Source organism: Colius striatus, chromosome 6 (assembly GCF_028858725.1).
Source record: "Colius striatus isolate bColStr4 chromosome 6, bColStr4.1.hap1, whole genome shotgun sequence".
NCBI lineage: Eukaryota > Metazoa > Chordata > Aves > Coliiformes > Coliidae > Colius > Colius striatus.
Window position 1 is genome coordinate 24,688,728 of NC_084764.1, and position 25,444 is coordinate 24,714,171.

Genomic DNA, 25,444 nt, shown 5'->3' on the forward strand with positions numbered 1-25,444 from the left:
ATATGTAAATACCTTGCTGGCTTCTGACCATGCTAAACACTGCATTTTTTATTAATATGCAGTTGTTTTTCTTTGATCATTTCAGTAAATGTGAAACTGAGCAATAGGTATAGGCAGTTCATGCTGATACAAATTTCTTTCTTTCTTTCTTTCCTTGGTCACTAGTGAACTCTCCTCTTCCTGCTTTCAGCTTCCACCTCTGGATTGTGTTGGCTGTGGTGGAAGTCACATCCTGTTTTCAGTTCTAATAAGCATCTAATTCAGTATAGAACAAATTGAACTCTCTTAATATCTTGCACTACTTGACTCATAACCATCCCCTGATACTATCAGCCATCCCTGATAGTACATCTCTTATAAATACTCTTATATAGATTCTGGATATTACATGCTGCAAAGTGCCCAGCACTTCTCCTTTTCCTCTGCATTTATTCAAACCTCCCAGTCACCATTAAAATAGTTGCTTTCCAGAGTGGTATTCAGAGGGTTAATGTGGCTGTAGTTCTCTGGTTTGGTAGCTCTCCTGGGGGAGATTGACTCAGCTGCTTACAGCCTTCTAGAAATGAGGGGAGCCCTGTAGTCTGTAGGAGCAGCTTTAGTCACAGCAGCCTTTCTCTCTAGAGGAGTTTTGAAAGGGTTACAAAGGAGCCCTGGCTGTTTCTTAGAGCTATTTGGAATGGACGGGCCTCAGACAGCTTGGCAGGAACCTGGGGCCCTGTTTTTTCCAGCCCAGCCCTTCCTTTTGCACAGAGCTGTCAGGGAATCCCACGAATGTCTGGTTTCTCCCCTTTCCTATTTGTTTTTTAGCAATATTTTTATCTGTCCCTGGCTTTTTCCCTGTACAAGGACCTCAGGTTTTGTCCACTGATTGGTCTTGCAGGTAGTGAGTTAGAAATGAAAGCAATGTTACCATGCCATAGCTTTTGGAATCAGTTCACAGTTGTGAAGCTGCAAAGGGCACTGGGAAGTTTCCCAGAAGAGTGTCCTTTCTGGCATTGATTGATCTTAGGGCAGGTCCATCTGGCCTAAGAACAGAGGGATTGAATGGGCCCATCTTTGAACTGTGTTATTCCTATGGGTCATGATGAAGCACTTTGAAATCTCAGAGCTGCCTGTTCTGTATCCTCCCTACCAGTCACACAACAGAAAGCTGCTTTGTAAAAGTGGAAATCCCCTTTGTAAGCAAAGCTTATGAAAGACAAGAAGGGTTAGCAACTTTTTTCTTCATTTGCCTTTGCTCTACTGGGCTGTCCTGAAGTTGAACTCATTGTGAATATTTTGGAGATTTCCAGATCTGCCCTGTAACTTTTCACTTCAAGAAAACAGAGGTGTCTATGGAGAGTAGTGTTAGAAAGGAAGTTTGGTTACTGTTGAGAGCAAACATCTCAAATCTGAATTGAAGACACTGGTAGTGTACAGCTGAAGATAAAACTGAAGTAAGATTATGTTGCTATATCAAGCAGCCTGTCAGGTGCTGGGAGTAGAGTGTGATCTGAGATCCATGTGGAAAGCCTTTCCAGAAGGCAGCTCTCATGGGGAAGTCCTTGGACAAATCTGTGAAGTCAAGAATCAAAGGGCCTGGAGTCAAGCTCAGATGAGTTAAGGGTTTCAGTGACCAAGTACAAATGCCAGAGTAGGAGGTAGCAAAAGGATTTTCCTTCCTACTAGGCTTTGTTTCGGGGCTACCATCAATTCTACAGTGAAGTTTCCACCAGTGCACGTTCACATTTTCCATCCAGCCTGAGGTCATGCTTTCGCTTAGCTTGCTCAGGATGAGCGTGATGTCCTTTTTGGTGTTTTGTCCTGTGGTAGAAGTGGGAATTCCCTGCCAAAAGCACAAAGAAACCCCTTTCCTATCCCTGAAAGTGTTAGTCAGCCTTTCCTGTGGAGTTCCTGCTTCGTCACCTAATTTTCCCCACCTTTCAGACTGGGAGAATTTTGTAGCTGACACAAGAGTGTGTAAATTTTATGCTGTTGGTTCCATGACAAGCTGTTATTCTCCAGAGCGTCTCTGTGCTGCACGTATCAAGCAGCAGCTGTTTGTGAGCTATGCAGGGCTCCAGTGTTTAACAAAACCTCCCTTTTCAAAAGAGGGAGGGGAGAAAAAAAAGCATTTAAAAGTCTGGAAGTATTTCAGCTTCCCTATACATGTGGTGACAGCTTTGCTTGGTGATCCTGTTGACTAGCTCATAGGCTTTTGAAATGTACATATATTGTGTAATCTGAAGGTGAGGTAACCAAAACTCCACTGTGGAATGCCAGCATTTTGCTTGGCAATAGTGTGAATTGTAATAGTAACATTTGTGGTTAATAGTACTTTCTTAGTCTTTACACAAGGTACTACATGGTGTCAACCAATGAGTAGTTTGACCAAAGTGCTCTATGTAAGAAGACTTCGTTGGAAATGAGCAGGAAAGCGTTTTGGTGGCTGAAACTGGTTTTTTGAGTGTCCAGAATCAGTACCAATTACAAAGATTTTTTAAGTGCACTTCTGAAGGTAGGCTCTGCAATGTCAAGATGGAAACACCAATACATCCAGAGTCCTTTATCACAAGCATTTATTTCTAGGGTTTCATTCTGTAACAATAGTTGAAAGATGGCAATCCTCTTAATTAAAAAAAAAAAAAAGCTGGGGGGAGAAGCCAAAAAAGCTAGATAGTGCTTAAAGATACCACAATTCCAGACACTCCCCTGTTGCACTCATTGAACTCTTATTAACATTTCTCATCCAATTACTATCCACGGAAAACCAGGTAGGGAGAGGCCAAGACAGCCTGGCTGATCCAAGTCTACTGAAAACTGGCTCTGAGACAACAACCTTTAGTAAAAGGAATTTCAAAGCAAGAGAGCTTTATCAAAGACACTGTTTATGTTCCAGCAGCTGGTATCCACGATGTTGCATGGCTTCTCTGCCTGAATTTCAGATTGCATCTGGCTCAGTAAATGTCTTCCACTGCCCTTCATATCTTTCTGCTATCTGGCACGTGGGACTTGACTGCAAAGTTAGCCTAAGATGATTATTACCTGGCATATGCTACTTGGCAGCTGTCTGAGATGCTTAGCCTGGGCAAGAGTCACCCTTTGGTGCAAAAGGACTGTGGCTTATGTGATTTTAACCTTTCATATGCATAAAGAATTGTTTATTTGCTTCTTGTTGAAAAAAAAGAGATAATATTCTTTGTGAAGAATGTAGCCAGGTTGGGCTGTGCACGTCTTTAATCTTGAAAATTTTTTGAGGTTTGTTCAAAGTTCAGCTCAGATATCTGTTAGACTATGTGAAAAGGAGGAGGAAACCTCAAGCCTGTGCCATGTTTCCTTTTTTTTTATGTTGGGATAAAAATGCTGATGAGTAAAGAGGTGTCATCTTCTTTTCACTTCACATTTTGCAAAGCTGCAAATGCTGAGATCTGAAATTGAGTAAGGTTAAGAATTTTGTTTCTTGCTTCTGCTGACTCAGTGTAGATCTGCAAGGAGGTAGCAGTCATACAAGTGAAGGCTTGGCATTCCTAGAAACTGTTTGAATTCAGATCCACATCTATTTTTTACAACTAACACAGCATTTTCAGGGATTTTTCTTTTCAGAGATTTTAGCCACATAACAGTGTAAATGGAATAATATTCTTTATCTTAGTCAGAAGCTCAAGTCTGACACCTGTGTTGGTCTTTTATGGTACCAACGAATGAGTATCTAGGATTTATGCTTTCTATCACTTACAAACATTAATTCTGAATTTCAAATGAGAAACTCCCAGTACTCAGTGGAGACAACATACTGCTTACAGTGTAGTGGCTTCTTCTTCCCGTGTCTGTTTCCCAAAGATCTCAAACTGTGGTAATAGAAAGTGTTCTGTTCAGTATGCTTCTGATCTCGGCTCCATCAGAAGACACTGGAGTGTAAGGTTATTTCACAGTCTCATGATGCTGAAGATTTTAGGTTCTTCGTAAACATCTTCTGTTGAATGATAATTGAACAGCAGTTAAGGCTTTCCAACTAAGACAGTGAGCATGGCAAAGAGCACACAAACTCAAATGTGAAGAAGTTAACGAGGAAAATAGTCTATGTGGAAGATCTAAGCACAGGGTTTTGAAGCTATCAGAGAAAGCCACAAAAGTGATTCTCCAGAGACTTTGGTGCTCTTAAGATGAGATGTGGTGATAAGTACATCCCTTTCTAACAAAAGAACTGCATATCATATCTCCAGAATATTCTCCCAGAGAGAGATTTTGGTTCCTACTGACAGTGAATCCCCCATGCCTTCTATTTTCAGAATTCCTTAAAAAACAACGTTCAGAATTTATACCTTATGAACGGTTCCAACAAAGGCTGCCTGTTAAGGTTTTTTTTTTCAGAACAGCTGCTTTTCACAGTTCAGTTTTGAATATTGAGAACTTGCTAATCTTCAGATTTGGAAACCTTCAAGAAGGACCTGTGTTTTAATGCAGAATTAACTTCATTAAAAATTCACAGGAACAGTCACTTGCTCTGTTATCCATTAAAGTTACCTTTTTTTTACATTTTAATTTATATGAATGCATATAATAAATTTAAACATATTTATTAAATAAAAAAACGTAATAGGTACTAGTGAAATAATGTTGAAAGCCCAGTTTTAATAATGGGAGTATGCTGGTAAATTTCAAGAAACTTGGATCCAGTCCATTTTTAGTCGTTTAAATATTTTGTCCCTTCTATTCAGGATATTGTTTGCATAACTGATATTGGGTTTCTTTAAGGCTGGAATCATGTTTTTATTTGTTTCTGAAGTCTCCCTTTCCTGATGCTGTGCTAACCTAAGTTATTTAAATATTAAAGTATCCTGTACTGTGTAAAGAAAAGGAAAATTATTCGTGAATTTCTATGTTGTTTTGAGGCACAGAATATGATTTATGTAGTGCAGTGGTTTTCTTTATTGGTATTCTTTAAACAGAAGAAATTCTTTGTTAACAAATTGTGACCTCTAAAGCACTGGAGAACCTGAATGTGTGAGTGTAGACATAAAGCTTATGTTACTGAGGAGCGTTTCTGTGAAAGAGAGACATGGTGCTGGATATTTTGTTGTTTGTATGCCTCACTCTGAAATTATCTGAATTCCTGATATTGTGTAACTTCATGGATTGTGAATTGTTCTGCTTGCTGTTACAGAGTGCATGGTTGTGTATCAAAATCACACTCTGGTATTTATGGTGTGTACTGTTAGGTGGCAAAACTAGGTAACAACTGCTCATCATTTACTTTTTTTTTTCCTGATGTCTGTTATTCACCTTTAATACGAGAGCTTGCTTACCATCTACTCCAGCTACTCTCTAGAGAGACATAAACACAGTACACAACATGAATGTTAACCTCTTCGCAAGTGTTACTGTACTCAAGTCATCTGGAGGCCACGTTTGGACTCGGTTATTTGTCTTTACTACAGACTCATTTTTTTCTCTGAAATGTACCAGTTATGGCCTTTGTGAGAAAAGTCTACTCTATTTAGAACATTTACTTGAAACGCCACAGAAGACACAGAGTGTAAAGAAGTGGCATATAATGAAGATTTCTTGATTGGCCTCTGGATGCTATTGTTATTGTCCTCTCTTGATGTGCCTTATCTCTGCTAGGAGGGGACTCTTGAAAGGACATTATTCCACTAAGTGGCTGGGATATTTTAGTCTGCCCTTATAAGGGTTTAGCATCTGCAGCTGCATCTTTGATGTGCTCATGCTTAGCATTACATGCAATCACTTGGTGAAATTCCTGAGGTAGTGATTCCATGGTTCCCATCTGTGTTCCTGAGCCTGAGAGCTTCTGACTAATTATACAATTTTCTCTGTATGCTGTAGGAAACAATTCCATTTTGGCTCTGGAAGAAGGGATTGGTTTGGACTGGAATATATGATTGCATAACATTTTTTTCATCTTTAACCACAAATTCGTATGAAAGCTATTGCACTTCCTCTGAAGATACCTGCTCTTGGCTTTTGGTTTCCAGAGTCATTAGAAATATTCAATGCCCATATACAATCCAGAAGACCTAGCAATTGAAAGATCTACACAAAATCAGTCATCAAGGAATGAAGCAAAGCTGCATCCCCGAGAAAACAGCACCATACATAGTTTCCTATTCTTAAACCCCAAGGGCAAAAAATGGATATGGTAGGCAGTTGGGATGACCAGCAGAGCTGGCACAACTACATCACAGACTCTTTTGTCCACATTGGAGGAGAAACCATCACAAATATGAGTGTTTGTTCAAATAAACAAAATCTAAAAGCTTTTTTCTAGGTGTTGCAAATAAAACCAGTTGTGGGCAGAGGCAGAAATCTCACATAGAAGAGTTCGAGCTCTAGGTGACACAAGTAAGTATTGTGCAACTTGAGCATCTTTTCAGACAGGGTCTGGCATGAAGGGATCTTTTAACAAAACCTAAACAAGTCTGGAAACTTGCCTTTTAGAGTATGCCAGGTCTTTGTGCTATACAGTATAATTATCTGAACATCCTTTGACTCATCTTCCTTTAATGACAGGCTTTGTCTGTCATCAAATTGATCAATTTTCTGGAGAAAGATAGCATCAACCCAGTTTACTGAGGTAAGCCTGGGTCTTTTCTGTAGTTTCAGAGGTGTAATCACAAATTCCCTGTTCCCTGGGCTTGGTTGTGGTCTGTCAGCTAGCCTGCTTGGTCAGCACCTGTGATGCTGCCTGCTGGATAAAGAAGGAAACAACTGAAACAACTGAGTGATTTGGGGCTCTCCCACAATTTTCCAATCCACCACCTGCTTTGGAAGCTGCTGCCAAACATGCTGAAGTGTTTAAGTGTACCAGCTCCTAAAGAAGCTGAAAGGAAGGAGTAGTTCTTGCCTGATGGACTTTCAAAGGGAGCTGAGACTTTGAAGTTCTGTTTTAGCAGCTGCCAGGTATGCTGCCTCAGCCCTGTGCAGCACTTCTGCCCCCAGCCTTCATGCATGGTATTCTTCTTTACTGTGCCAGGAGGGAGAGAGGGGAATAAAAGAAAAGTAATTAAACCCAGAGTGTAGGCATTAGCAATAGTGTTGCTTTATTATCTTTTACCTTTGGAGTTGTAGTGCTTCATGCCACATGTCAGTGAAGCACCTTGCACTTGGTTGGACCTATTAGAGTAATAAATTTATTCCACTTTGTTTTTCTTTGCCTTTCTAATTACTGCTTCCTTTCTTCTGCTTTATGTCTACTCACAAAACAAGCATGGTAATTTAGTATTTTTTTTCTGTAATGGCCATATAAAATAGGCAGAAATTTACATCCATGATACCCTGGATCTTCTTTTTGAGTCTAGAGTGACCCAATCATCTCTCCAGTAAGGAGAGAGATGCAGAAATGCAGTGACTAAACCAAGGCTCTGTTAAAAGCCTCTGTTATATAAAGCCTCTGTTAAAGCAGGAACAGACACCACTCACTCCTGTATCTACTGGAGGCAATAACCTTGGAGATTCCCCTTTACCCCCTTAATTCTTCTCCGCCAGCAACAAGATGCTGTAACTCGGTTTATTCCACTGAATATTAAACTTCTTTAGGATAGTATGAACTCCTCTGTGATATTATTCTTGTTGAAACATTGAATTACTGGAAATGCTGCAGGCTGATCTCTGTTTTCAGGCAAAGAGGTAGATAGATCGCAATAGGAGATGGGAATTTACAGCTCAACATTAGAAGTGGAATGGGGCCTGTTTTCTGAATAGCTTGAAACAAAAGACAGCAAGGAGGCCAAAACTGGCAGAAACTGGAATAGTCTTTTCTGGCAAGGCAACATGCTTCTATGATATTAATCCTTGGAGGACAAAGTGCCAAAAATTGGGGAGATTCTTGCTCTGCAGTAGTTGAAGAGCTTATTTTTCCAGGTGAGACTTCATAAACATAAAAGTCTCCACTCTATTCTTGCAGTTCTTTATAATCCAGTCCTGATAAGTCATCCCCAGTTTCTGGAGGCAATAGAGGGGCACAGATACATAGGAAATTTGTGGAAGGAGGTGCACTACTATTTTTTTTTTTTAGTTCTAGTTGTAGCTATGGATTTTTCTAAAATGTTTTCTCTTTCTGTGTTAAGAATTGATGAAGTGTCGTTCAAAATGGAACCCCTGTTGTTTTGTTCTGAAGTTATTTCTTTAGGCTCCGTTTTAGCTATCAACAAAATGCAGCAAATTTGAGAAATACTTGGTGGATTTTTAGGGCAGAGTTCTTTTCTGAAAAGTAGTTTTCTGCAACTGGGCTATCTCTGGAGAATTCTTAAAAGGAACACTACAGACCTAAAAGACTTCTGTCCATTTTAGTCTGAAAAAGGGCATTGCTAGGAGTTTGTGCTGCCTTGGTTGAAATGAGCACTTGCAGAAAGTGTCTTCCATTATCTCTAAGAAGTTGAGTGACCAGTGGAGTGAGGGAAAAATAGCAATATAGTGGGCAAATACAGCATTTGTGGCCATCCTGAGGCTTGCAGAGATTCCAAACAAGCTAGCTGTAAAACAGCCTTGGGATTGCTTTGGTGCCAGTGGGCCATGCTGCTCTTGGAATGGGGAAGTCTGTATGTCACAGTTTGTGTGTAGTTTCTTTGGTCTCTGTATCAGTAACTTTGCTTTCTTTTTTTCTACAACATGTGTGATAGGATGGTCTTGTCTATGCAGCCTATACAGTTTCTGAGTCAGCTTCTGCAATAGGTAATAACTCATGCTAGTAATCTCTTTTTGTTTATCTGAGCATATTCCACCCCCCACCCCCAATTGTAGATTATAAAATTGCTTGTTGTGGACTTCAGAAAGCATGTGTTGACATGGACACAGTCACCTCTTCCTATTCTTTCTCTGACATACTGTTAAATGTTCAGGGAGCCAAAGCAGGTGAGTTGATTATACAACTGACCTCAAGAATAACAGAACTACAAAAGGAATCTGAGGAGGAAAAATGTTTTGTTTAATAGGTGGGAGATCACTCTCAAATCCAGTCTGTTTCTTGTCATACCTCAATTACCTTATCTAAATCCACTTGAGGGAAAAGGAAAGCAGAAACTACATATGGAACCAAGTTTATGATATGGGGAAGATAAGAATGGTAGAGATGCCTCCTTTGTCCAGCACACAAGTACCACCAGGCTTAGGAGACTGTAAGTCTTTTTCTTCTTTTTTAATTGGGAAACTCCTTTAGCTTCATTACATTAGAGCTAGGTTGATAAATTTCAGTTGTTTAAGGGAAGAGGTCTCTTGAAGACCTTTACTTTACTATTTACCATTATGTCAGTGCTTGGGGAATTAGCCAAAACCAAGAGGGTGTTAACCACAAGCATACAGCCTCACAGCAAGGACCCAGAGAAGTGACCTTTAGTTCTTGCTTTATGTTTTTTCCTTGTTTTACTGTATTTCAGCAGCTAGATGTTATACAGCTTTAGTTGTGCTACTAAAGGGTAGCAGCAGATGCATCTTGCTGGTGCCATACTGCTACTCTGCCTCTTCTACCTGGAGCATTTCTCCTAATATGACTGTGGCCCAGGCTTTCCATAATTCTGCTTTAGGTGAATTCACATGTCTTTGCTCTGAAAGTGCAGAACAGCTCTGGCCTTCTGTTTAGATACATAGGTTATAAATGTAGAAGTATTTGCTTTTCTTGTGAAGTTCTATTATATAACTATCATTCTTGGCCTTAAAATGTATAGGCATGATGTCAGGGAAGCATATACTTCAGTTTGCTTTGTCCTCATAGACCATCTAAGTTGTCAGATTTACCAAATGTAAGAGAGAATCATCAGAGGGTCTTAATCTACCACATGATAGGTGTACTGGATGTCAAGCAAAAGTGATCGCTTTCATGAACTCAGTGCAAACTTTGTGGAGTCATATTCTGTAGAGGTTTCTTTGCACACTTGATATTTAATATTTAGACCACAAATCCCCTGAAGTTAGAAACATATGACATATCTACTGCATAGTCACATGGCACAACTGAAAAAGTCATTTAAACCTCAAGTTGTATTAGACTTGGGCAGTACAGCTCTGAAGAACCTGCAAGGCCCTTAGTGTAATGCCAGGGGCACAGTTTTTTTAGTACTCTTCATCTCCAGAGTCCTCACCCTACAAAACTCAACAGCCTGTTCTTTGTTTGTTTGTTTGTTTATTCTTCTCAAGTGCTCTAGATTTCACCAGTTTAGCCCAACTGGAACTTTTCACTTGCCTCTTGAGACTTGAACAAGGGGCCTGAGCTGCTTTCTTCATTCTCTATTCTCTTATTCAGTGGGATATTCCAGCTGCTGCTTGAGCACATATAGCAGGGAGCACCACATTCTGGGAAAGCCTACGCAGGAGGAAACTTAATGGAAAATATTAAGAAGAAAAAATGTGTTTGATGGACTTTTAATATAAAAAGGGAAAAAGAAAAGAAAAGGGGGAGGGGGAGATTTATTCACTGTAATAGGAACCAAATGTTGGCTGAGACAGCAGCTGCGCTCTCACTCTTTCCCTGTAAACTGTGAGATCGGCTTTTCAAAGGAGGCATTACAGGGTGCAGGGCTAACTTTTACTGGTCCTGATTTAACCCTTTCTCCTCTGGAGAGAGGTAAGGAATAAGGGTTTCCAAAAAAGATTAGTGACTTTAATTACAGACCCAGTTACAAGCACATTATAGACAGATAGCAGTGCCCATTTTAGTGTTTTTATCCTCACGTGCTACTGTTGTTATCCATCCACAAAATGCAAAATCTGCTTGAATAAAGCACTGAAAAAAATTATGGCCAAGAATAAATAAAGCCAAAGGTCTTTCCCAGTTTGGTTTTCAATTGATTTGCCTGCCTTAATAGAAGAATGTCAGTACAAGTCATGTTTTGTACCGATCCATTTGATGCATGCTAGGACTTTACAGGGGAACCTCTGGAATAAGGAATACCTTTCTCATCTCTGTAAGTGGTACAGCATTGTATTGAAGCTTCTGGAACTTTGAATTATGTGGAGTGTGGATATTCACCCCAGATACTGCCTGGTCTAGGACAAGTGATCAATTTTAAGGTGGCACTTAACATGTTGTCTACATCTAAATGACTTCTCTTGCTTAAGGCAGAACTAGACAGTAAAGCAGACAATTTCCATCAGACTCCCCCTGCTCTCTCTTGACTTAATTAATAAATGTTTAAAACTGGGGCAGGGTTTGGGGAGGGGACATGACATGACACCGTTCAGGCAATTGCATGTCAGATTTAAGCAGGTAATCCTCCCAGAGACTTCCTTATGTGAGAGCAAAATGATACCAGGTTTCTATTTTGATCTAATTGTATGTATGTCTTGCTGTTAAAATATTTTTTCAAAATCTATGTTTGCAGATGTGGAAATAGGTGCAGAAAACCACCTTCCACTCAGTAAAGTTCAACCCTATTTGCACTAATTGAGGGTGGAAAGGCTATGTGATTTTGTTCATTTGGATTATGGAGGAGATACGCTTAGTTGCTTTCATTGTTTTTACAATGACCTGATGAGACACAGTAGGATGAAAGCATTGAACTTTACAGCCAGCTGGCTGTTAGTTTTCTTCTTGTTTTAACCTTTCTACTAGTGAATTTCAAAGCTGCCATGAGTAAAGAGAAGGAAGGGGGGGGGGGGGGGTGGCGGGGGAAATGTTGTTTACCTGCCAAGTATTGGGCAGATCAGAGAAACTGAGAGTATTTGGTATCTGGCATGGAGCCAAGGATGCTACTATGGGCTCAACAAAAATTTGCGCCATTGAAGAGTAAATATTTCATTTCATTTGCTAAAACTGAGAAATGTAGGACTTCTAAAAGTAAGAGGTTGATAATGCCAGCTAAATTGGGGAATAGTTGAGTAGATTGTCTTGCCTGCAGAGGTTTTCCAGTGCTCCCTGGGCTTACCCTGCCCTTCCCCTGCTAGACTGTCACAAGGCTGTTTTGGTGTACCTCATTTCTAACCTGCTACACTCATGACCTTGCTGGTATATGGAGACCCAGGACCCTCTATGCACTTAATTTCTGATTAAGAACTGAATAGGCACTACATTACTTTTGTTATAAGAAAACTTTTTTGCTCCAAAACACAGATTTCTCAATGGCAGGGAAATAGTAGGAAAAATTTTCATAAGACAGGGAGCTGGAAACAGATTATACAGCAGCATATGCTAGAAAAGAAGTAAGCCCATGAACCTTTGATAATATGCATACAATAAAGTGGAAGAGTAAGAAAGCAGTGGGCTCTCCCTTTATAGCTATCGTGCATGCACATCTGGAATAATGTACTCAGTTTTGAGCACTTGCCTAGTCTCAAATACTGATAAAGTGGAAAAAGTTCAGAGAAAAGCAATATAGAGTCAAAGGCCAGAATGGCTAAGCTTGAAAGAGGCACAGCTCTATTAATGAAGGTTTAGACCTGAAATAAAGGAAAGATCATGCAATAAAAAAGAAAAAGATTGAAGTTTGAAACTCTCAGGAAAGATTCTGGATGCTCAATGTGTACCTGCCTGTGGAGTTGTGCAGCTGAGAGTGTTATTCTATGATTCTTCCAGCAACTGAAATATACTCTAATCCTCTGTCACAAGAGATGATTTGATACTTCTGCTCACATCTTTGGTTTTGAATAAAATTCTTGTAACAACATCAACTGTCTTGGTTGAAAAGGGGAATTGTGAGAATAGCAGAGGAGGACTCTAACATTTGCTAGTAATTATGCACATTAAAATGTCCTGGGATGCTTGAATTGTGCCTCTGGTAGCTATTACAGTTAACCTGTGAATGGATGTGGAAATTGTAGTTAAATACACAGAGCTATTTTTTACCTAAACCAAGCTCAGTCCCAAGGCTTTTGACATGGACCTTTTACATCTCTGTTGTCACATGGCACAAAGATACTGATGGTAAGAGCCTCTTGTGTAAATAAAAGTAGCTTGAGCTGCTAGGAAAGTGGGGAACTGAAGAACTAAGGCTGAAACTATTACAAGATGCCTGCATCTGTGCCTCCGTTACTAAGAAGATAAAATTAGATTAATGGCCTGGGACAGAAGCTATCCTACATCTCTGCAATGCCTTCACTGTGGGAGATTGTATTTGTCACTTTGAAGTGGATTTGAACCCAAAATGCAGTTCCACGTGTTTATTGTGCTAATAACTCATTAACTTTAAAGCTTTTCCTTGGCTTCTGTTGTAGAAGCTCAAAAACGGATTGCAGACCAGGTGGTTGCGTCTTCATCTTATCAAGCAGCTGCTCCTGCCCCTTCACTGTATCCAAGTACCTGTACCACAGCGAGTTCTGGACAGCTCCCTGTGCCTTAGAGCATCACCAAAGTCCTAGGCAGAGCTCTTTGAGGAATACTAAAAGTGCTTTGTTAGCCTGTGATTTTTTTGGAAAGCTACCTTTCTTTGCCTTTGTAACACAGCTGCTGCTGTTGCATGTCTTAGGGGCTTGTCCATTACAGCAATCTGAGCCACAAACCATGCTAAAATGCAGACTCTTGATGACTAAACTGGACCCATGTCAGCCTTTCATAGACGCTCCTGATAACAGCAGAGACTGGGAGCAAACCATTCTGAGACTTGTTGCTATGCTTTTCAATTTTTATATTATTGCTTTTGAAGCTGAAGGGAAGGAAAGAGGCAGAAAAGACAAAGGCAGGCCTTGAGGCCAGTGACACTGTGAGAGGCCCGGCAGTCCTGCATCCCAGCCAGGCCCCCAGCATCCTGAGCTTTGTCCCACTGTGTTTATCATTGCTCCATAGCCAACCCCAATCTAGTGCCTATTGTTAGGGATGGAAGAAGCATGTAGTGTGCCAAAGAAAATGTTCTGTGTTTTTTCCGAGTGCCTGAGCATGTCAGCAGGATGCTGGGAGCTGCCATGCTAGACAGAGTCATTAGTTACTATGCCAACTACTTTCTAGCAGCTGGTGCCCACTAAGGCTTTGTACTGAAAGCTTCCTGGACTTGTCACACCACCTGAATGCCCTGTGGGAGAGAAACTGTTGTCCAAGATTTTCTTACATTCCATGGCAAGGTGGGAGCACTGATTTGTAATTGCTCAGGGTTCCCTTATTACCAGCAATGGCCCTTGTTCATCCTTAGCCTCAGCCTTTACAGGAAAGGATGTAAAATACTTTCATTGTCAGCTTGCTCCTCATTTAAAGGGAGGAAAATTATTTTCTCAGTTTGCTAAACCTCCAGCTATACTGACTCCTGCTGTGATCCTATCAGTTGTTGCACTTCCCTGATTATTTCCTTGAGTAAAGATTTTCTTTGTCTTTTCTGCTGTTGTTTTCTTTGATTGTCTGGTATTCCTCATCCCAGCAGTGGCTGTGTTGTAGTAGACCCTGCTTTGTCAGATGTTGCTTGAGAATGGTGGATGCTAGAAGTGTGGGCTATCATTAGTACTTACTAGTGTCATTCTTTGAGTATGGACTTGCTCTATGTCAGATAGTTCTTCAAAACAACGAGATTCTCGTTGAGTAGTGTTCTGTGGTCTGTTTTTGTCTACAGCTTCAGTCCTTGGTATTCCCTGTAAGTCTGTTTGAAATGGGAGCAGAAGCTAGCTCTCCCCTTTCTTGTAAGATCTGATAACCGCATCTCTTCTATACAGAGGCTGGATTTCATGCAGACTTCTTTTTCTGTAGTTAATGGAAAATGTATTAGTATTTAGTATGTTAGTATACTAGCATTACTTCCTAGTCAGGTGGTGTTGATTGCATAAGGGTTGCTTGCACTGGAAAAGAGAACTAGAGCAGAAATGGAATTTGGAACCAGAATACCTGGAGATGAGTGCATGGTGTTCTAGCAGTTTTATGCTGGATTGTGATTGTAATAGCAGGGAGATCTGTTGAAACTGGTTTCAGGAACAAACCCTTATCTTTTGTGATGCAAAAAACTGCAGCAGAGAAGTCTTATGCTGTCAGGGAAGAGGAGGAGGGACTTCTGGCCCAGGCATTATGAAAACTTACAGTTGAAAGAAAGAAACACAGTGGGTTTCTTGATAAAACTACTGAGTAGCCCTAAGAGCTGCTGGAAGGACGGTCTTGCTTACAAAGGATGGGCCATGATGCTAAGGCTGAGATTTTCCTGTCCGTGGTGAAGACCTGAGTCCTATCCAGGTCGCTAAACTAAGCAACTCATAAATAATCCTGAGCAAGCTGTGAGAAGATTGCTCACAACCAGCCTGGATGACAGAATGAAACCCAATCTCTTCTGGTGGCACGGTCAGGAATTTCTGTTTCCCGTTTGCGTGTCTATACATGTATGACTGTGTCTGTCATCTGTGCATGTAAGCAAATATAAGTCACTTGTTAGTGTTTAAGCAATAATCCTGAGTTGAAAACAAGCAGATCTGTGAGTACTGATTCTATGATCCTCATTTCCACTGGGAATGTGGGATTTTTCTGGTTATTTTTGGCTTTGCCTAAGAAGGCATAAGCTGTGAGAAGGCTTTTCCTTCAGTTTGTGGTATTTATATAGTCTCTCTACCATGTGAACCTTGCAATATCTATTAAGGTGTGAGGTCCTCTACAGCTTTTTTTTGAGCCTTCATTGCCATGCAGACCCTGTTGTAGCATTAATTCCTTAAGCAGAAGAGGCAACTTAAGGAAGCCTGCAAAGTTGCTGTCATGCTTCAATAACTCATTTGACAGTCAGAGAACAGAGAGGTACACCATTATGTGTCCCTGTGAGCACGGCAAATAGACGGAGAGCTGGAGGATAACTCTGACAGCAGTATATTCAGTGTCACATCCTAAACCCTGTTCTCCTGTACCAGGGCTTTGCCTTAGATGGAATATCACCAACTTGGTAACACGTTACATGGGAACTTTCCAAAACTGCAGATGAAACATCTCTCAAAGAAAGAGATCCTAAGATTTGCAAATGTGCAAGCTTTCTGTCGTCAAATATTTAAATGCTTCTATTCTGAAACACTGCTTATATTATAAAAGGTTGATATTATGTGTAATGAATTTTTATTGATTTCCATCTATAAAGAAGTAAAACCCATGGAATCTAACAGAAGGATTCTGCAGGTCTTGAGAGTAAAATCTCAGGCAAGATTACTTAGGCAAGAAACAGTGTTTTCAATATAGTATCTAGAAAAAACTTATTGCTATGTGCTGCATTGTGTGGAAAGAAGGTATTGGAACTGCAGGGAGTTGTGTACAAGACTGTCTATGTTGCAAGAAAATGTTAGCCAAAGTTTTTGTGGTTTTGTTTGGTTTTTTGATATAGTGATTAAATCAGAAAAAGATCATAAACCAAATGAAAGCATTTGAAAGTTCAGTGAAGTGGACAATAACTGGAGCAAGGCAGCAATCTCATGGCATTTTTAAAAAATGGACCATCAGTCTTCAGTATTTGTGTTTCCATGATAGTTAACCCTTTGCCAAATATCTCAAAACAAAATAAAGGAGAATCAAGGACATTATATTAAAGTTTTACCATTCAGTTAGTGGTCCTCACAGTGGTACAGACTGCAGTTATTGTACATCATCGCTGTGGCACAAAGCCATTTTGGCTATCAGCAGGTTCAGCTCCAGTGGAATTTTCACTTAGATCAGTTTTATCTCCTCCATTTTATCTTGACTTTTATGTTTCAAAACAAGTCAGTCAATCTTTAGCTTCTCAAGCATTCTTTTGAATCAAAGGATACTTTTTGTGCATTGTGGGTTCTGAGCTGGAGGTAGATACGAGAGAAGCTGGAACAGACATTAGTTTCTAGAATTAATCATGTATAACTTGAATGAATACTTCAGAGAGTGCTTGACTGAGTTCTCTGCCTTCTGACTGAAGCCTGAGACAGGTTTCCTTTCAGACTCCTGATGTATATACAACACTGTCTGCATTTCCGCAGACCACATGGACAGTCTGGTTCAATGTCATGCTCAGACAGTAGCCCATGGAAGACTCAGTAGGAAGAGCATTAGGTGATGTTATGAAAAGTACTCTCCAGGACTCAGTAATCTGTGATTTTTCTGGCTGAAAGATAGTGTCTTTCTATATAAATAGTGTTAGTGGCTCTTGCTTCTGTGAATTCATCTAATCATCTTTGAACACCTGAAAATTGTTGGCATCCTTAGCTTCATGTAGTAAGGCATCCACAGTTCAATTATGTTATGAGAAACTACTTCATTTTGTTTGTTTTAACCTGCCCTCCTGATGACTTCATTTGTTTTTTCCCGTGTCTTTTGTCATGTAAGGTGAGGTTTCCCTATCCTCCTTCTCCTTGAAGCTCATGATTTTGTAATGTTTTTCATATTTCCTTTTAGTTGTCCTTATTCCAAGCTTAAGAGTCCTTATTTATTTACGCTTCTCAGTGACTTTTGGTTTTTCAGCGTAAGACTTTTTCATAATCTTCAGTACTACTGATGAGGAAATTAATCAGGCTGTTTGCTGAGCACTAACATGACTTTGATGGAGCCCCTGAATGCTCTTCAGCTTTGTAGCTATGCAGTTGATATTTCTTTTAAACGCTGGTCTGCATTAGCCCCAGGTATCTCTCAAAGGGTGCATCACAGTCCCAGCACAGTCCTTTGTGCTTTTCAGCTGTCAGCATGACCTGACTTAACTGGAGGAGTAACAGAAACTCCAGCTGCTCCATACAAGGAAAGAGTCCAGTGAGCTTTGAGAGCAGAATGAATGGTGGAGTCTGAATGGATGTAGTGGAAAGAGCAGATGCTACCCTTGGGATGGGATTTGAGTCCAGGTGACAGCATGCTGCTGATAACCCATGTAGTGAGCTGGTAGGATTGGAGAGGAGGCAGCTGGGGATTGTTTTAAGGATTCTTTCTGCCTTGCCATGTCCTTATATGTTAGGTTTTTTATGGCATCTTGTGCCCAGTAGGTGACGTTGCTGGGAGGCCAGTGGCACATGCACATCCATTGATCCAGAGATGAGCCTCTACAGGTAAAACCAAGATAATGACCCTATTACTGAGGCAGAAGGGGGAAGGCAGGTTCAAAAAGCTTTCCCAGGGTTAACCACAAAGCCAGATTCAGAGCTATATAACTTGGTTTTTAAAGGCTGAGTAGTGTCAGCAACATCACAGTTGTCACCTTTTGAAGCACTGGTGAAAGAAAGAGAACAGAAAGTCTACAAATCTTGTAGGAAAAGAGAGCAGGGAGTGAGAGTCATTTATCCAGTGTTGCACTGGGAAACAATGGAAGTAAAGAACTGAGGAAGCAGGAGTTGGATCCCTTGAGCAGAGAAGTCTACAGAAGGCGACCTAGAGCCGATGGTAGCAGTGCTGTATGCAGGAGGCCCAGAGGATGCATGATGTAAGTGCTGGCAGCTGTACAGCTTTCCAATTGGATTGTTGTGGTGGTTTTAGCCAAAGTCATTCTATCATTCTGGCTCCTAAACTGGACAGGGGAGAGAAAAGTATAATCAGAGGTTCCTGAGTTGAGATAAGGACAGACAGCTTGCTCAGCAATTAGTGTCATGGGCAAAACAGACTCAACTGGAGGAGAAATTATTTGATTTATTAATGAACAATCAAAACAGAACAGGGAAATGAGAAATAAAACTGACTCTTAAAACACTTCCCCGTCCTTCCCAGGACTTTCCCTCCTTTCCCCCAAGTGGCGCAGGGAATGGGGTTGCAGTCAGTTCATTACAGAGGGACTTTGCCACTGCTTCTTCTCAGGGGGAGGCCTCCTCACACTTCCCACTGCTACACTGTGGGGTCCCTCCCCACAGGAGATGGTCCTCTACTAACTTCTCCAGTGTGTTCTTTGCATGGGCAACAGTTCATTATGAACTGCTCCAGCATGGGACCTCCCACAGGGGCAGCTCCTCACACCCTGCCCCAGTGTGGGTCATCCATGGGTAGAACAGTCCTTCAGGTACCAACTGCTCCAGCCTGAGTCCCTCACAGGATCACAAGTCCTGACAGCAAACCTGCTCTGGCGTGGGCTCCTCTCTCCCCACAGACTCCCAGGTCCTGCTGGGAACTTGCTCCGGGGTGAGCTTCTCATGGAGTCACAGCCTCCTTCAGACATCCACCTGCTCTGGTGTGGGCTCCTCCATGGGCTGCGAGTGGATCTCTGCTCCCCAGTGGCCTCCATGGACTGCAGGGGCACAGCTGTCTCACTGTGGTCCTCACCACAGGGCACAGAGGGGGGTCTTTCTTTCAGGGCCTAAGCACCCTCCTGTTTTCACATTCTCACTCCCCGTTGCTGCTGCAATTTAGTAACTGCTCAGCAACTTCTTTCCCTTCTCAAATATGTTGTTCGCAGAGGCGTTACCTCAATCACTAATTGGCCAGGCCTGGGTCAGTGGATGGTCCTTTACAAAATTGACTGGCAATGACCCTATCAGCTACAGGCGAATCTTCTGGCAGATCTTTGTTTAAAGAGGCCACCTCTGTAGCCCCTTGCTATCCAAACCAGGCCTAGACAAAAAACACTACAGTTGTCCTACTGTTGTGTTCCTCCTCTGTTGTGGAGGAACTGAGTACAGAGAGTGACCTTCTATTGTTCAGAGTTCTTGTCCTCAGTTTGCCTTGAAAGGGAAGCATTAGATTCTTTTTGAGGGAGAGTATATAGGGCTGTCATTTGCTTCTGGTCTTAATTGAAACATCCTTCTGAATATTTTAAGGGTTTGCTGTGGTGATGAAGCTTGTGGGAGAAGGTGCAACATATTCATGGGAAGCGATGACATGTTCAAAGAATCTAGGTTGTAAGTTTTGACAGGATACTCAAGCAGGAAGATTGCAGTTAACTCCCTTGCCAAAGTCATGACTTACACTCTGAATCGTGGCGTGAAATGTAAGGGACACCAACTATCTTTTACATGCCAGTCGTTTATGACATGCATAGGAAATACAAGGGAAGTCTGCCCTGGGAATCCAAAGGAACCATTTGGAAAGAGTGACTGAAGGAAACATGACAGAAATCAGCAGGAACTTGGGAAGTTCAGACATTGAGACTTGAAGGTTTTATTAGCCCGAGTGTCAGGATTCAGTGGGTCATATGGCATCCTGTCTTGTGAGCACAGGATACGTGAGTTGCTGGTCATTGTAACCTCTTCAGGACACCTTGTGGCCCTGTCAGTCTGCCACCTGCTCTCTGCAAAGCCCCTGGCCTTGTGTTAAGAAGCACGCTGGTGCTGCCTTCTTGCTGAGGCTTACAAACTTCAAAGCAAGTCAGTGAGCTCCTGCTGGTACTTATCATGTTGCAGGCCACAGCTGAACTCCCACCATACAAGCCTGGGTTGTAAGAGCTCTTACCTCTTTGCAGGAGGCTTTTTCTTCTCTGGGAAAGGCTTGCATTACTCTGATGATGAAAGGAATGAGCAATCCCCTCAGGTCTTTTGGATTGTTACTATATGAAGCCAATTTGTGCCCTAGTTGCAACCTCACCCTGCTAGTCCTTTATCTTCTCTATGGATATTGTACTGCATGTCTGTCTTCTATTCCACTCTCACTGTACCATGTGTGTTCTTGGCATAAGCCTTGTGTTACTGTATTAACAAAATCTCTATAAAGACAAATAAATAATTATCTCATTAGTGATGGAAATCCTTAGCTCTTTTCCTACTGCAGCTCTGCCTCTCTTCAATGCTCATCGGCCACAGACATGCTCTAGTTTAGAATTTTTCTTCTCTTTCCCTTTGTTCTCCTCAAGCATGGTATTATGGCTGGTAATATAGTCCCAGATGGGAATTCACAAAACTTCTTAGCAAGACAATAGTTGGCATGTGGAACCTCTAGCAGGTGTTGTGCTTGCTGGAGGCACTTACTGCAAGTTCATAGATGGCTAAGAATTAAGGGATTTCTAGGAAGCAGCAATACATTGTAAACAGGAGTTCTTATATGCAGAGTGGTGAAAGTATGATGGCTTTTCTTTTCTCAGGCTTCCAGAGAATCATTGTTTTCCCTGGGAAGGAGAGATGGAGAGCAATGTCTACAAGGTCACACAGAGTCCGCTGGCACATCCCAACTACCAGGTCCATTTTGCTGCACAGAAACTTCAGCCACGACAACAGCTGGAGCAAAGCCAAGCTCAGCACCAGGTAACTAAGAAAACATCCTGCCTGGGATGCAGTAGTGCTGACTGTGTGTTAGATGTGCAGAACCAATCCAGAGCCAGCACATATGGCACAGGTTTTGTGGAGGAATTAAGTTCTTCAAGTGCATTGCCACAAAACTAATAAAACTAATGCAGTGCATTTGATAGCGTTTTGATTCTGTAGCTCCCAATAGCTTCTTCCACTGAGTTGTCATCCTCATGGATTTGGCTACTGGCATGCTGCTGCTTATTTTTCTGCACCAGTTCAGGGCATCCCCATATAGTGCCTCAGACAGCCTTAAAACTGTCTACAGTCTCCACAGTTTTTTGTCACTTAATCTTGTCACTGATGGTATCTTACTGCTTTGACTTGAATTCTTCTTATGTAGTGCTTCAAGCTGAGTCACTGTTGTATTTCAGGGTTTCTAAACATAGGGTCTCAAAATTGTGTTGGCAGCTGTGTCCTCTTTGGCAAACAGACCTCATCAAGGTTTCATCTTGAATAAATTCTCCCCATCCAAGATGTCTTCTCATACGATACAGTTATCAAAAGATCAATGTGTTAAGGGGACTCAGAAATTACCTGGGAAAAATCTTCATTCTTTTGAACAGATGTATTAATTCCTTTTAGAAGCCTTCAATGTGCAGGAGGCATTGTCACTGACCCTGGTGCCAGATACAAGCTCTCTCTGCAGCCCTGAAAATCTTCTCTGGGCCTCCTTCACATTTTGTCATTACTACATTTAAGATCTCCTTTCACTGCTTTGCATGGAACCGTCTGGTGGACACGTGACTCTGTTACAATTGCAAGGTGAAAGGTGGGCTAAGGTTCCAAAAGCTAAAGGAAATGTGAAAAAGTCTTTATATTCTTGATGTTCTGGATGACACTTAGATGCCAAGGGTGGACCACTGTGTCTGTAACAGCATTTCCATCCTGCCTGGGGAATCTTCCAAGGTTACAATGAGTTCACTGATGCACTCATTACCTTTCTTTGTTATTATGGAGAGAAAGAGGTCTGTTCTTTTTTTCTGAATGATGTCCAAAGCATTTTCCTGCTAACAAAAAGGAAGTTTTTGGGTGAACAAACCTTCACTCAGAAGAGATTGGTCTCCATTAGGAAGAAGCTATTTACTGGACAGTCTGGCAAGACTAGGCTCCAACAAAACTATGTCAGAGCTAACGTGCAGAGGTCTAAACACTCACTCTGTCTTCTGTGAAGCAGATGAGTCACTGTGCAGAGTCCTTGAGAAGGTTATAAGAAATTGCCCTCATCTTTTTCTGGGAACATCTGAAGGAGAGATCCTTCTGCCTTTGCTCCTTGCACTCTTCATTTAAGGCCTGCAGTCAGCCACACAATTTCCATCACCAAATTCCCTCACCTACAGTCTTCTTGCTGCTCCTCTGAGCAGGAGGTCTTCTTTTCATCTCCATCCAGGGGGCTCTGGGTGGGCAGCTGTGGCTGCTCATGAGCTCAGGAAAGGGCTGTAAGCTGGCTTATGCCTGTGAGGAGGCTGGAGCTGGCCATGGGGCCTGGCTGAGCCCTCTTCTAATTGCTGACATTGAGCTGATGTTATTCTTGGCCTGGGGCAGAGCCATTACTCAGGAGTTTCTGTTAAAGTGATTCTTTGTTAAACCTCCTCTCACCCACAGAATGTCTCCCTCTTTTCTCTCCCTCCCTTCTTCTGAGCCAGGCAGTTTGGAGTTGCAGTATTGAGGCCATTGCCATGCCGCAGGGCTCAAGCTGAACTGAAGTTGCCATTAATGAAGAAAGTATTTGCTGAACATGGGAGCTTTCAGACTTTATGTAGTGAAAACCACAGCTTAATAAAATTATTGTCTCTTGGACACTTCCTCTCCCACTAGACACAGTATGGAGCCAGCTAGACCTCCCCTTCCAGTCACAGTTGCACTGATCTTCTGGTGCCCCTCCTATTCACTGCAGTACCCTCGTCTTCATCTGTCTATTCCCTGCTCCCTCTCTAGTTTCCTGTCACTGACCTCTTTCTTCTGCTAGTTAGCTTCTCAGGCTTCAGTCCGTTTCCAAGAACTGCCTTATGTTTTCTGCTGCTTACACACTCCCTGCCTTACATCTTCGTACTCACACTGCTTTGACTTCCATCCCACCTTTTTCCACTGGCCATCATTTGTCCTCTTTCCCCCCCCCCCCCACCCCCCGTTCCTCACTTACATGGCTTTACCAGATTTCTTAGTTAGTGTCACCTAAGCCACCCATTTCCAATTGCCTGCTCTTTCCCTTCTATTCCTTCCCATGTATTGAGATCTACTCCATCCTTTGTTGTCTTGCCTATTACATTCCAGTTCCTTAGCCTCCCCACAACAGAAGAAATACATTCCTGAAAACGGATGGCCCGTTGTGTGTCATGATCTCTCTGCTTTGGGAAATGCATGCAAGGATATCTCCAAGCCTTTTTCATCTGATTATTCAAGTTCTTGCTATGATTTGAAGGCAGGCTAGCCATTTGTCAGAGACTGAAGTGCATTTATGAGTGTATCTCAAGGCATACCCCGAGTATGACATGACCACACAACATGACTTGGTGCCAGTCTTTCCTCCTTTCTGTGACAGATGGTCTAACCATTTGTATATAGATAGCATGGGAATGAGTAACAGAAGCATGATCAACAATACAGGCAAATGCTTCTGCCTGCACATGAAGCCAGGCTGATATGTTAAGAGATAGATGCATTGGAAACCATGGAAGTTCCTGGACAAGTATTTGTGTAATAGGAATATCGTCATCTGCCATGCAGTGGATGTATCTTTCAATGAAGGCTTATTGCACACTTCTTTATGGCAGCACCTGTTCTTGGTTTAGCACTTTCCAGACACTTAAGAATGATGATGTCTCTTCCAGGCATTTAACAATTTACAGCGTAGAAAACACTGTGTAGATGGAAGGAGTGATAACCAACAATTTTCCCTCATTGCATGTGAATGTTAATTTACACAGTGTAATATGGTGGAAATAGGTCTGTGATGCCAGAATAGGTACTTCATTCCGTGGGCAAAATGAAGAACAACAAACTGACTGGGTGAGAATCTAACAAACAAATGGATGCAGTGATAGGGCCCAGGAACAGAGATAGTACAGAGCTTGAGGAAAGAGGAGAGAAAAAAAAGAAAGGGTCAGATTTGAAAGTGGAGACAAGAAGCTTAAATCTAGTATCAACAAAGTCCAGGAACAAGAGTTACAAAATCAAACCAAAGACAAGAAAAACAGGCTAACAGCAGTATTTTTGATGTTTAAAGGGGACTTTGTGTGACATGTTATGACCTAGATGTTAGTATCACTGCTGCAGTTGGCAAGGCAGTTAATATACCATCACCGTTTATTCTCTAATTGTTTCCTGTACTGGAAAGATGCCATTAGCTGGTAGGGAGGTTCCTCCTCCTTGTGTGACTGTTCTGTCTGCTTAGTCTAGCATCTACCGGTTTTAGAATTTTAAGCCAAACATTTCACATGGGGGAGAAAAACCAAATTAAAACAAGAAAAGTACAGTTGTTTAGTGGAATGATTCCTGTCAGTCCTGCTTATATCAAAAAAGCTCATGTTAAACAAGACATAAGTCATGCTAATGAGTTGTGTGGTCAGTTATGGTCACATTTGCAATCAGCGGCTTATGTAGATTTTATGCCATGAAACATTGGGCTAAATTAATCTTAAATATTTCTCCTCTCAGTCACTTAAATATGGTGTGTTGTCTGAAATATTCACCATTTTATGAAGTTCAGCAACATTTTTTTCTTTTAATTTAGATTATTATCTTCTGAATTCCCAACAGTTTATTTAGTTCTGACTGGGTATGTTAAGCATTCAGAATAATATTCCTAGTATTTCTAGAACTGCATTATTCCTGCCTGAGAACACAGGGCCTCTTTGAATGTAGCCTTAAGCATTATTAAACTGTTTTTTAAACTATTATATATTGGACTGCTGTCAGATTTGCATTCTCTCTTCCCCTTCAGTCTCCCGTTCACTCTTGTTTTGCAGCTTTCTCCCTCAGATTGTTTTCCCGCTAAATGTGCTAACTTCCATTTTTTCTTTTTCAGTCTTGTGATACTGATGAGTCAAAGTCTCAGTCTATGTAAAGCAGAACAACTGTTCTGAAAGCAGTAGTCTGTGCTGATTTATACCAGCTGAAATTTTGTCCCTGTGTTTCTGATCCTGTCACTATTATTAGAATTATGTTAACGCCCAGATGTATTAAGTATCTTTCCACTATAGTGATGTGGCCCAATCCTTGCCCCACAGAACTCCCAGTATGAAAAGGGACACAATAGAAAAGGCACCAAGTCCAATCTAGTTTAGTATATTTTAGTCTCATTCTGAAGAATTTACCAAGGAATAGATGCAAATGGGTGCATACCACAAATTTGCTTCTCTCCTTTACATTTCTTGATGACCTCAAGATGCCCTTCTTACTGCAGTTCAACACTGTGGCAGTTAATAGTACA

At 41.5% G+C, this 25,444-nt stretch overlaps 1 protein-coding gene across 8 annotated transcripts in view; it reads left to right on the forward strand.

The window, feature by feature from the left end:
• The window catches only part of TTLL5 (tubulin tyrosine ligase like 5), a 140,974-nt gene that overhangs the window by 92,725 nt on the left and 22,805 nt on the right, over positions 1 to 25,444 (forward strand). For 7 of the 8 annotated variants that reach the window (XM_061998318.1, XM_061998321.1, XM_061998320.1 and 4 more), the window contains one exon: positions 20,811 to 20,970. In XM_061998318.1, the coding sequence (XP_061854302.1) occupies positions 20,811 to 20,970 (160 nt within the window). Of the gene's footprint in view, positions 1 to 20,810; positions 20,971 to 25,444 lie in introns of those variants that run through there. The other variant, XR_009818935.1, reaches the window with a different exon arrangement.